At 41.3% G+C, this 13,771-nt stretch overlaps 1 protein-coding gene across 6 annotated transcripts in view; it reads right to left on the bottom strand.

The window, feature by feature from the left end:
• Window positions 1-13,771, bottom strand: part of Zranb3 (zinc finger RANBP2-type containing 3) — a 160,012-nt gene that overhangs the window by 31,043 nt on the left and 115,198 nt on the right. For all 6 annotated transcript variants that reach the window (XM_035445406.1, XM_035445410.1, XM_027417752.2 and 3 more), the window contains 2 exons: window positions 11,450-11,629; window positions 7,459-7,611 (listed from right to left, as the gene is read on the bottom strand). In XM_035445406.1, coding sequence (XP_035301297.1) covers window positions 7,459-7,611; window positions 11,450-11,629 — 333 coding nt within the window. The remainder of the gene's footprint in view (window positions 1-7,458; window positions 7,612-11,449; window positions 11,630-13,771) is intronic.

Here is a 13,771-nt window from a genome sequence, read left to right as displayed (position 1 = left end):
ACGTGCTGATCAGAAACCACTGAGACTTCAGCAAATAAAGTCCGGGAATGAGGAAGTGCTTAGAAACAAATAATTTCTCAATCCAAAGGATACACCAAGAATAGAATTCTTGCAAACAGTGCATGAATAGTGTGCATGATTAGTGAGGACTCTGCTTAATTTTATAAAAATGATTACGTTGGATAATGAGGAATGCTATCCCAGGTAGTGAAACTTACAAGAGCCTATGTTGGCCGCAGGGCTGCCAGTGCTAGAAGGCTGGCGGAAATGGGGATTCCTTTACAATCATCAGTTAGCAACCTGATTCCAAGCATCAGTTGAACTTTCTGATTAGAGCCTCTGGGCACCTGAGCAGGAAGTTACTGATGAGGTTTCTTTGACCTTTATCAGCTATGATTGACAGAAAAACAAGACAGAAAAATCTCTTTGATACTTCTTAAAGGTAATTATATGTGCTGGTTGGGAAGAGAGAAGGGTTAGTGATATGTGTTCTTGCAAGCCACAGTCAGCCTCTGGGACTGACTATATACACTTGTTTGAATGTGTGAGCTTTTTTTTTTTTTTTTTTTGTGGAAGAAGGTCTTTATTTCCTCCACAGTCTCAAAGGAACTCAAGGCCCAACTAAGGTGAAGTCATGAGAATAAAATATCTGAGTTTTACTAGCTCCATTTTTCTCACCAACTTAAAGTAGATAAAGAGGGATCAATTGTTCACACGTAAACATGTACACTGGTAGTAAATGAAACATATATATGAGTGTATGCCTTTGTGTGTAATATTTGTGCATATGTATGTGTGCATGGGGGTGATGCCCATGACTGTACAGGAAGGCTGGAGGACATTGGATGTCCTGTTCTATTTCTCTCTGTCTTATTTCATTGAGCTAAGTCTCTCACCGAACCCAGACCTCACCTCTTTTCAGATGGGATTGCTAGGTAGCAAGCCCCAGTGAGCCGTCTCTCTTAGTTCCCCACAGTTCTAGGGCTGTAGGAGTTGAGGGCCATGCCCAGATTTTTATGTAGGAACTAGGGATCTGAACTTAGGTCCTCAGGTCTGTACAAGTACTCTTACCCACTAAGCCATATCCCCACCCCAAGGAAACAAATTTTCTCTTTTTGTTTTCTTTTTTGAGATATGGTATGATATAGCCCAGGCTGGTCTGGAACTTGTTCAGTAGCCAAAGGAGACCTTAACCTCTAGATCTTGCTGCTTTTACTTCCCCAGCATTAGGATGATAGGTAGAGGCCACCATTTCTGGCTTTTGGTTTTGCAAAAGTACCTGAATACTTCTTGCAAATACCTCTATCTTCAAAGAATACTACTTTAAAATTTGATAGATATATATGCAGAGTAACTCCTGTGCAGCCACAACACATGTCACTGAAGGTTCTCTGGACACCACTGCAACTGCACTGAGAGAGCTGGCACAGGAGTAAAAATTGGCACGCAGCTGAAGGAAGGCCACTGTGTGCGAGTTGTGGAGGAAAGTGTACAGATTCTAGGAAACCACTGTACTAGAAGGATACAGGGATTCAAATGTGGGAGCTGCAGAGATGGCTTAGGGGTTAAGAGCAAGCACTACTGTTGGAGAGGTCCCAAGTGTTGTTTCTAGCACACACACACAGCCCCAAAGGATCCCATGCCTCTGCCTCCACGGGCACCTACAGCACAAGCATAATCAGACTCTATTACACACCACACACACACACACACACACACACACACACACACACACACACACACACACACAATCTTAAAGAAAAAGAACTCAATGCCATGCCCCTTAAAACAAAACACAAGTCCCTAATATTTTGTGATGAGACACAGTGATGACACCGTGTCCATCTGCAGATGGGACATCCAGCAGATAGGTGGGTGTTTAGGACATGGCTGGTTAATAGGAAGCAGCTTTTCATGAGATACTCATTTGTAAACTTTGCCTGCAAGATGCTGGTAGAACCAGTATGGTGCACCGACCTGTGAAGTGAGGAAGATAAGAAGTTCAAGAGCATCCTTGGCAACACAGTGAAGCTGAGCAGCTTTGGAAACATAAGATGCTATTTTAAAAAAAATACTTCTAGTGAATTTTTTTTTTTTTTTTGGAGACAGTCTTATGTAGCTCTGGATGACCTTGAACTTGACATATAGCAGAAAGAGACAGTGAACTCCTGGTCTTCCTGCATCTGACTCTGTAGACAAGAACTACAATACCCATTTCTCTAATGATTTCTATATTGTCCTTTATTATTAAGCTGAGTTTTTATTAAGCATCCACTTTTAGTGTTAGTGACTGTCAGAAAATGGTCCAGGAATGGACTCTGTGAGGTGAATGAGTGCTTGTGAGAACACACCAAGAAAACAAGAGTCTTGTGACCTCAGTTTCTTCAAAACATGGAACTGTTCTCAGAATGTGTTTTTGTGCTTCTCCCAGAGGTATCAGATAGGAGTGAGCTTACTTCAGACTGCTCATTATCGCTTGTGCTGTTATTCAGTTCAACGTTTAAACTATCCTTTATATGCCTCTATGGAAAAAATATGTTTTTGCCACGTGTGGCTTGTCCTTGTAATTGTATGCAGCTTGGACTCATGAGAACTTTACTCAGGTGACTCCTTTCAACCTCAGAGTTTAAACTGTCTGAGGCTCTGAATAAAGTTGGCTATTGCATGAGATTTTAGTCCACCTTATTTACTGGCTCCTCAGTCCCACCGTCTCTTGAGTGGTGACACTGACATTCCTGCAGTTCTTCCTGGATGCACAGATTAAAGCATCTAAGGATAAGGGAGTAATATTTTCCAAACAATCATGTTTTCTAAAAACTTTACATTTATCAATAATGTGATTCTCTGTCACTTAGAGGTTAAAGAAATAAGTTTGTTGGTCTCACTATAACAGGCTAGGATCTCCAAATTCTAATGTTCAATCTGACAGCTTAATGTTTAGCACTCATATCATACTGCCAGGATGCTTACTTTTTTAAAACTAACATTCATTAGTTTTAAAATTATGTGTATGAGTGTTTTGCCTGTATGTATGTCTGTGCACCATGTGCATGCCTGGTGCCCACAGAGGCTAGAAGCAGGCATCAGATCTCCTAGAACTAGAGTTACAGACAGTTCTGACCTGCTGTGTACTGGGTGCTGGGAATCAAACTTGGGTCCTCTGCAAGAGCAGCTAGTGCTCTTGACCACTGAGCTATCTCTCTAGCCCTGTGGTTTATTTTCAAAATGAATGACTTTATTATTTCCATTATCTTTCTTATGGAGGCAGTAACACAGAAAGGCAAAATATTTTTATGAGCTAGTAAAGCTATATTATCGAATAGCTATAGTATTCTTACACTTAGAAAAGTCTGGGTAATAGTATCACGGATCCAATTCAACATGAATATTTGTCTTTTAATCACAGCAAGTGATTCTCTTTATGATTGATAAGTAAGGAACTTAAAAGTTTGCATTTTAAATAGGAGATAGGATCTGACCGGGCAGACATTTTCATCACCAGTGAGAATCCAAGTTCCCGGAAAAAAAGCCACACCTGTGATAAAGAGCCTACAAGGCTGATGGGCTGATTAGCACTTCCTAGACTGTGGAAAGATAAAAGTTAAAACATGATTCTCTTTATGACTGATAAGTAAGGAACTTAAAAGTTGCATTTCTAAATAGGAGATAGGATCTGACCAGACAGACATTTTCATCACCAGTGAGAATCCAAGTTTCCGGAAAAAAAAGCCACACCTGTGATAAAGAGCCTACAAGGCTGATGGGCACTTCTCGGACTATGGAAAGACAAAAGTTAAAACATGGATCCAAAAGCTTCTTGGGCAATCTTTAGTACCCCATCCCCTCCTACTGCTGGATATTGCCCAGCCTGGAACTTGCTATGTAGACCAGGTTGGCTTTGAATTTGCAGGAACCCTTCTGCTTCTGCTTCCTGAGTTCTAGGATTACAGGCATGTACCACCACCATACCTGGCTCCCTGGCCTTCTTATGTGAAGTTTTCTGGGATATACAAACATGACATAAGCTTCCACCAGCCCAAAGCCCTTGTCAGTAGACAGCATCTGAAAACTATAGCAGAGATTTCCCTACTCTGCTATAAGCTGCCTGCCTCCTGGTTCTACTAGTGTGTCAAAACGACTTGACTTATGGCTTGTTCTCGTACTATAACTGTAAAAACTTCATGGCACACATTGGACCTTGCTATTTGGAGCAAGCCAAATGCATGCTGTCTGGCCATGGCCACTCATGCTTATCTCAATAAAGCCTCTCTTAATTCCCTTTGAGGTGAAAGCTGTTTTTTGCTAGGATAGAGAAGAAATTCCTCTCTTTGGCTACACAGCTAGCACTTGCTATGTCCCTAGCCTCTGTTTAATCACTGTTCAATAAAAACAAAAGAAAAATATTCCCTTTGGTGAGAAGTGCTGGGAATAAGAATTGCAAAATGCTTCTGATAGTTAATGTGTGTTTTCTCTGAAAGGCTGGGGGCCTCTATCAGCTCTGTTTTGCCTCATGGTAAATGCAGCGTCCTTTGAGAAAAATCCCCTGGCCTTGATAGGATTAAAAGTCAGTTATTAGAGCTGAAGGAGTGGAAAAGGAAATGCAGACAAAGTCATAAAAACAATAAAGCACTTCAAAGCTGGTGCTGATCCAGCAGAGACCAGGCCACCGATGTGAGGGAGCGCCGATGTCAGGGTTAATAGACTCTGATCAAAGGCCTCTGTAAGGAACAATCCTGTCTCCTGCCACTCTGCCCATTCCTAACAAAATTAATAAATCTGCTTTACAAATGAAGACTGGGGCATCATGTTGACCTCCACAAAGACACTGAGTGGAACAGCAACTGAAGACCTTCACATCTGTAAACTCCACAAACAGTCTGTTTTCAAAGGAAGAGAGTGACAGTAAGGATTTAATAATCTAAAGTGGGGGAAAAAAATGTACTTAAAGTACCTTGACAAGGAAATCACTGCTTTCTCCATCCCTCTAGATTTTTCAAATAGACCTTTCTCATATAGCTGAAAAAAAAAAACATTCAACAATGACCCACTTTTAGGTACACCCAGTTTCTCTGTAAGCATAGAGAAAAGAGAACAAAACAAACCAACTCTAGTTTAAAACAAAAGTGAAATAAATAGAATAAGTCTGGAAATAAAATGTGTGCTGGCAAGATGAATCAGTGAGTAAAAGTATCTGTGACCTACTCTGACAATCCAAGTTTGGTCCCTGAAACCTACATGGTAGAAGGAATGAAGACTTCTGTGGCTTGTCCTTTGACTGGCACATGCAAAGTACTCGTATTTACTTTTCTGTGCAAATATATGTTTGTATCAGGTTGCAACCTCCAGATTGCCCTTGCATGATCCAGAAAGCCCCTCTCTCTTTCTCCAAACCCTGCTGTCTCAGAGAATCTCCAACAAAAAAAAAGAGGACAGAAAGCACAGTTCCACATTCCTGGAGACTACTGCAGCTTCCTCCCCTGCTGCCACCAGCAAGCAGCCCAAGTCCCACCTAAGCATCCCAGCCTTTGACCATACTTGGGCACAAATGCAGCTTGTGGCAGACATGTCATCACCCCTCGACTACAACCTATATCATCTCCCTTTTTTAGTGCAGTTGTGTGGCTTCTCTGGCCTCAATCTCTGGGACTGAAGAACCCACCCAAGAGTTGCTTTGCTCAAATAAAGCTGTTGTTATACCTTTTCAGTTCGGCTTAATCTGGCTAACTCTGTCAGCAGAGAAACCTATTATCTGGGCACAGAAAACCTGTTAGTTTGCATGTAGCTTTTCACATCGGAAAAAGCACCCTGAAACAATGATATCCTAAAGGAGTTAAAAAAAAATCCTGACTTTCAAATAGTGTCTGGTAGTGAACAGCAGTAGAAAGCTCCTTAAAGACAAGCCCAGCTCCAAGTCTGGTCCAAATAAAATTCAAACTGGAGCCAGGTGGTGGTGGCATAGAACTTAAAAGTCCTAGCACTTATGAGGCAAAGGTAGGTAGATATCTATGAGTTCAAGGCCAGCCTGGTCTACAGAGCAAGTTCCAGTATAGCCCAGCCTATACTGAGAAACAAGCAACAACAACAAAACAAACAAACAAAAAAAACCCCAACAATGTGGATTTGAGATATTCTGTTCACCAGAAGGAAACCCTTCTAAAAGTATGGGACTGAAGAGATAGATAAGTGTTATTGTTGGGCAAACATGAGGACCTGAGTTCAAATCTCAAGTACCCATGCCCAAAGATAGTAGCCTGTGAGTGTACCCCAGCACTATGGGGTATTGAAACAGGAGGATCATTAGCACTTGCTGGCTTCTGATCTAATTCAAGGTTCAATGAGAAGGCTGTATCTCAGTGGAATATGGGGGCCTATGACAGAGCAGAACACCCACTCTCTTCTGGCCTTCAACTGCATTTGCACTTGCAGATTTGGGCAACTTTCACCACAAACACACATGCATGCATACATGTACACCCACATAATAAAAGTTCTTTACAGGAAAATGCAACTAACAAATATAGACAAAAAGATATAAATAGAAAAATCAAAACCATCATTCAGAACTGATTCAGGCAAAAGTCACTGATGAGAGCTAAAACCACTGGGGAGGTATAGGAACAGGGCAGCCACACGCTTTGAAACTGTTTATCAGGGATAACTCGCCAGTTTTTTTGGAAAGCAGCTATGCTCACCACACAGCTAGAAGTATGGTCTGCCTTACTTATTAATAAAGTTTTTTCGTTGGTTTTTTTCTTGAGACAGGGTTTTGCTATGTAGCTCAAGCTGGCTGGAAGTTGTATGTAGTCCAGGCAGGCCTCAAACTTAGGATCTTCATGACTCAGGCCCCTCAGTTGAAAGGTTTTTTTTTGTTTTGTTTTTTGTTTTGTTTTCTGCAGTCACACCTCCATCTGTTTCTTTATTACTTGTGTATTTTGAGGCAAACCACTATCCTTCCTCACCTTTAAGGTCATAAAAATATTTTCTCCAGTATTATTTTCGGAAGGTTAGATTCGACGCTGATTGTTTTTCAAGAGAACTAAGCATTAAGTTTGGAAACTGCTGGGAAATATAAACTAGTTCAGTAACAAAGTTAATTTTTGGTTCTTCAAGTTTTTCTGGCTTTAAGTAAATAGTTTTTCAAGAGCATAAAGAATTGAGAATTTCTGTTTAAAATGATAAATGATAACGTACATTTTCCAGGTATTAAGAAAGAAGAAAAAAAGGGACTGGCAAGATGGCTCAGTGGGTAAAGTACTTGCTGTAAAAGCATAAGGAACTGGGCTCTCCCTGCGCGCGCGCGCGCGCGCACACACACACACACACACACACACACACACACACACACACACACACACTCGAGCGCGCACACCCCCCCACACACACACACACTCATGCACGCACAGATATACATAAATGAATAAGAAAGTAGACGTGAATGAACGAGTCCCATTCTCTTACATGAGTGAACACAGCATCCTTGCTGAGCTCTTCACAACTGTCACTTGGGGTCCATGCTTCGGCAAACTGCAGAAAACCCCACTTTTCCTTGTCATCTTCTGTAGCCTGGAGTCTCTCCTTCCTGCCATTCAGTGTGCTCCCAGTGACCTGAGCCTGGGAGACAGAAACATGAAGATCTTACCACAATCACCCCACAGCTGATACTCTCTGATTAGTACCTTGACTTTGCACTGAAGTCATAAAGTTACCTACATAAATCTTATTACTTTAACAGATCATGGCTTTAGTAATATGATTATTTTGAACTACAATGTAATCAGCTACTGTTACAGGAGTTTTAACAGAAACAACAGAAACATGATACAATATTCACTTTTTTCATGAAATTTCTATGTTAATGTTTATATACTTAGGAATTTTCCCTAAATGTGATTGGAACTCATCGCTAAAGAATGTTTGTTTGTGCCCCTCCCCCCCATTATGGTGAAATCCTTCCTCTCAGTGTGATGGTGTTAGGAGGCAGGACCTTGGGGAAGTGATTAGGTCATGAATGTGGGGCCCACTTCCATGGGATTAGAGACAGAATACATTTCTACTTATTTCTACGGTATTTTGTTGCAGTAGCTCAAATTACTTATACAGAAATTGGTGCCCCAAAAGTGTGGTTGCTGCCTGGAAGTGTTTGAGTGTAAAGTAGGGTAGGGGCTGGGGGTTTAAGTATGCATGCTAGATAATTCCACAAAAGGACTTTTAAGGGTATTTCCAGCCAACAAGGAGAGCAGCAGAGAAGGCACCTCTCTTCTTAAAGAACATCCACACAATCATGAAGAGAGTGCTGCTGGGAATACAGGTCGCAAAGGCCACTCCGATAAGGTTTCAAAGGAGAACGAGGAGCATGCTACAGGAAACTGGAGGAAAGGTCACTTTGTTCAAAAGCCAAGAACTTAACGGCGTGGACAATGTTCTAGTTATTTCTGGAAGAAAGAACTTGCAAGCAATAAAACTACATCTCTCTGAGATTTCTGAGGACATCCTGAAGGAGCAGCATGGCTCCTTCCAACTTCCTGTGGTAAATGCAAGCAGAGATAAATACAGACAAAATTGTTAAGCACAAAGTTAACAATTTCAATTTTGGGAAATTCTTGGCTCATCAAGACTTCCGAAATGAGAAAAACTGTCTTGTAGAGAACACTGAGGTATATTCACGTGGCCATTTGACATAACAGTTGGCATGGGCATGAACTGCAAACTTGATCAGTCAACTTAATAAATGTGAGAAACAACAGACAGGACTGCATCAGTAGAAATAGTGTCAGCTGGGAGTGAAACAATCATAGACAATATGATGGAGTGAGCATAGCCTGTCAGCCTTCTTGAACTGCACAGAACTGCAGTGCAGTATGATTGGCTGGAAAACAAAACAAGGAGAGAAAGACTACAAAAGCAACTTGGGGATCACCAGGGTGCCACTCTTGCCACAGGCCCTGGCAGAGTGTAGGGACAGACCTGCCTACACATGGATTTTAAAAAGCAATGCTGAGGGAGCTGCGGGTGTGGAGCTGCCTAGTGGAGCTCTGGAGTTGCGATATATGTCCACCCTGGCAGACCCTGAAAGCCAAGGCAGGGGATTAGCCACTACCGACTGTGTGGCCAGTGCCTAGGTAAGACAGGCTGATGTCTCCATCATAGAGGATCCAGAAAGCAGGGCTACTGCCTTAGGGGGCCTGGAAGACAAGGTACAGGTCCAAAGAGGGCTAACACCAGGTTTCATATCTTACTCAATTTGCCCTGTGAAGTTTTAGACTTGCTTGGGACCACCTAGCCCTTTCACCTTTCCTCTTTCTTCCTCTTGGAGAGTGGAAGAGTATCCCGACATCTCTTCCACAGCTGTAGTTTGGAAGCATACAACCTGGTTGATTTCACAGATTCACAACTGGAAAGTAACTTCACACCAAGATGAGTCTTATCCATATTTGATTTAGATCATAGTCAGTTGAGATACTGGATTTCATAATTAGTGCTGGAATGAGCTAAGATTCCTGGGGCCACTGGGACAAGATGAATGAATGCATTCTGCATGTGAGAAGCAGATGGATTTTATGGGGACAGATAATGGCTAGTTTTATAACTTGACACAACCTAGAACTATCTGGAAAGTGTCTTAATGAGGATTGCCTAGACAGACTGGCCCATGGGCATGTGTGTGAGGATATTTTTTTTTCTTCCAAATTGGGTGGCACTATTGCATGGGCTGAGCCCTGAATGGTGTAAAAGTGAAAAAAAGGGAGCTGTGTAGTAAGCATGCATTCATTTCCCTCTGTTCTTGACTGTGGATGTGGCATGATGCGCAGCTTCGTTCCTGCCTAGATTTCCCTTCAGTGATTGACAGTGACCTGGGGTTATAACCTGAATAAACCCTTTCTCTCTTAAGTTGATTGTTGTCATTTTTTTTTTTTTAAATCGGGTTAATAGAAAGGAAACTTGAACAGGTTAGGGTAAAATGTATGGCTCTCCAAAATTCATGTAATGGCATTCTAACAACTCATGTGATGATGTTAGGAGGTGAAGATTTTGTTAGTTATGATGGTGGAGCCATGACCAAAGCAACTTGGGGAGGAAAGGGTTTATTTTATTTGGCTTGTACTTCCATATCACTGTTTTTTATCAAAGGAAGTCAGGATAGGAACTCAAGCATGGCTGAAACCTGGAGGCAGGATTTGATGCAGAGGCCATGGAGGGGTACTGCTTACTGGCTTGCTTTCCATGGCCTGCACAGCCTGCTTTATAACATCCAGGACCAACCACAAGCCCAGGGATGGAACTATCCACAATGGGCTGGGCCCTCCTGAATCAAAAACTAAATAAGAAAGTGCCCTACAGATTTGCCTACAGCCTGATCTTATAGAGGCATTTTCTCAATTGAGGCTCCCTCCTTTCTGATAACTAGCTTGTGTCAAATTGACATAAAACTAGCCATCACAGACCTTGTAAATGAGATCACTGCCCTCATAAAATGAGAGCATTCTCACCTTCTTTCTACATATGAGGCTCCAACAGGACGATGGCAGTCTACAACCTTTACCCAACTTAACCATGCTGACTCCCTGATACCTCCATCATTACATGCTACCTAGTGTATAATGAATTATAGTATCCACAATGACTAAGAAATCCTGTCTCTATAAGCATCTTTCAGTGTTGTGAAAAAGACACAGCCACAGAGAGGGTACAGGCTGTCTTCTGTTAATATCAGTTGAAAACTCAAGAAACTTTTTGGAAAATATTCAGTAGTTCGGTCTCAGTAACATAAAGGACATGGTCCTTCAAATGTTAGGTTCCAGTTGATCCTAGCCTTGCTTCTAAAGCAGCAGAAGCAGCCATGAAAACATTTGTGAAGCATGTGAGAGGCAAAGTCAAGGTCCTGAGTAAATCTTAGCACAGGAGAAAATTAGGAGAAAAAAGAAAAAGGGCTTCCACGGGAGCTAGAAAGATGGCTCAGGAGCTAAAAGCTCTTGCAGAGGACCCACAGTTGGTTCCATGAATCCACAACCTTTGTAACTCCAGCTCCAGGGGACCTGATGCTTTTATCTAGCCTCCATGGACACATGCACTCATGTGTATATACCCTGACATGGACATACATACATACATACATACATACATACATACATACATACATACATACATACGCACAGACCAAGTTAAAAATAAATCTTCTTAGCCAGACAGCGGTGGCACATGCCTTTAATCCCAGCACTCAGGAGACAGAGGCAGGTTGATTTCTGTGAGTTCAAGGCCAGATGGTCTCCAGAGCGAGTGCTAAGATAGGCTCCAAAGCTACACAGAGAAACCCTGTCTCAAAAAACAAAAAACAAAACAAAACAAAAAAAAAAGATTTTTGTCTGTTTGTTTGTTTTGGTTTTTCAAGACAGGATTTCTCTGTGTAACAGCTCTGACTGTCTTACACAGACCATTAAAACTCAAGTACTACCTTTCGATTCAGCATTGCCCACATTAGGCTGTCCAGAGTACCATTCGCAATAAGGTAGTGAATATTCACAGAACTGCACTGTCCAATTCGGTGAGCACGGTCTTCAGCTTGTTTGATATGTCCAGGATCCCAATACAACTCAGCAAAGACAACATGGCTTGCAGCAGTAAATGTTAAACCCTAAACAAAACAAAGCAAAGTAACTGAGGCACAAATAAGTTGAGCATGAGATATATATACTGCTTCTGGTCAAAGTGTTTTTATCACAGCAACAGAGACGAAACTAGAGAAAAGTGAGTCATGCAGCATAGGACAAAATAGGAAGATTTAATTCAGGAACAGCAGATGAAGGCTACTCATTGGAAGATAATCAAGTGAACTACAATGAGACATACTTGACACACATTTCAATAGGCATGTTTATGGGTACTGAACATACAAACAAAACCACTTTATCCTTTGTAAGAGTTAGATTCACTTTACTGCTGGGAAATCTAACAAAATACATTATAAAGGGGAATGTAACACATAGTATCCATGGCAACTAGGCATCAAGCATTGACATGCTCTTCATTTAATTCAAACCACTGTGCTGAAAAGTGAGAGAAACATGTCTGTAGTCATGCCATTTCTTCCTGTGAACTCTCCCATGCTACAACTCCAATACCCTGAAGTTTATTGCCTCTAGTCAGTGTGTCATGCAGCCAATGTATTCTCTGTGCAACTGGCTTTTGCATGAACTTGAAATACTGTGGCAGAAAGCACTGTCTTATTTTACACCCAGTACATAAAATATGTGACAAGATGTATCGCTTCTATAATGGTTGGCCGAGTGAATTTTGAAGTATGTTTAACTATGGCCACATACAGCCAAAGGTATGGGCAGTGCATGAAAAGTACCTTGCTTTAGAAATATGATTTAATCCACGTTTTTCACAAGTACTGGAGGGACAGTTTTTTTGAGACTTTAAACTATTGTTTTTAGTTTACCTTAAAATATTTTTGTGTTATAACAAAATCATAATTTGCTGCCCTATTTAATGAATAAACATTAAGGAGTGCAACAAATTCCCTGAAATTTAGTCAGTTCATAAAATGGGCCAGAAGTAATAAAAACCAGGATAAATTAAATATAATATTAAAGCTTTGTTGCTATTAGGACTGCAAAGCCATATTAGAGGTAATACTGTAAAAACAAATAGTATTATCAGAGGGATACCATTGAGCTTGTAAAAAAAAGCATACATGATCAGGGCCAGAGGAGACAGCTCAGTCAAGAAAATACTTGCCTTGCAAATGAAGGACCAGAGTTCTTTTGTCCTAACCCATGTAAAAAGCTGAGAGTGGTAGTGAGTACTTGTAATTCTAGTACTCAGGAGGTAGAGATAGGCAGATTCCTGGGACTCACTGCCAGTCAGCCTCGCCTACTTGGTAAGCCCCAGGTCTCAGTGAGAGGCCCTGTCTTAAAAACACCAGGTGTGCCAGGCGTTGGTGGCTCATGCCTTTAATCCCAGCACTCGGGAGGCAGAGGCAGGTGGATCTCTGTGAGTTTGAGGCCAGCCTGGTCTCCAGAGCGAGTGCCAGGATAGGCTCCAAAGCTACACAGAGAAACCCTGTTTCGAAAAAACCAAAAAAAAAAAAAAAAAAAAAAAAAAAAACAAAAAAACACCAGGTGCAAAAGCCCAGCATGGTGGTGCATGCCTTTAATCCCAGAGCTCAGGAGGGAGAGGCAGGCAGAAGTCTGTGACTTCCAGGACAGAGAAGGGTATGTAGAGAAACCCTGTCTCTAAAAACTCCAAAACAAAGGAACCAACCACCAAACAAACAAGGCAGATGATTCCTGAGTTATAATAATACCAGACCCATGAGACTCACACATGACGATGCTCGAAAGGTCAATATCATTCTAAGAAGTAGTCAATCTACAGTATGAGATGTCACCCAGAACAGCGCCCTTCCTTCTTCCCTTGTTCTTAGAAGGATTTCAGTCTTCAAGTACACAAGTGTTGACTTAGAGCTTCAGGAACACAACCTTGAATAAAATATGAGTGCCCTGTACATTCTTAATTTCAAGATGTCATTTATTGTTAATCATATTTAAGCTCATAATAACTCTGGCTTTCCTATCTGGTTTCATCTTACTTATCATGGCTTCTGACAGGGGCACTCACTCCATTTCTAATTTTAGGTTCTTGATAATATTCTCTATGGCTGAAATACTCTAACCCATACATATGTCAGATTTTAGGAAGTTTAATTCAACATAAAGGAGTACTGAGACAATTCCTAGTGGGTCCCTAAACTGTTTCATCTTTATAATTT

Source organism: Cricetulus griseus, chromosome 5 (assembly GCF_003668045.3).
Source record: "Cricetulus griseus strain 17A/GY chromosome 5, alternate assembly CriGri-PICRH-1.0, whole genome shotgun sequence".
In the NCBI taxonomy this organism is placed as follows: domain Eukaryota; kingdom Metazoa; phylum Chordata; class Mammalia; order Rodentia; family Cricetidae; genus Cricetulus; species Cricetulus griseus.
This window is presented reverse-complemented; position numbering and strand designations above follow the sequence as displayed.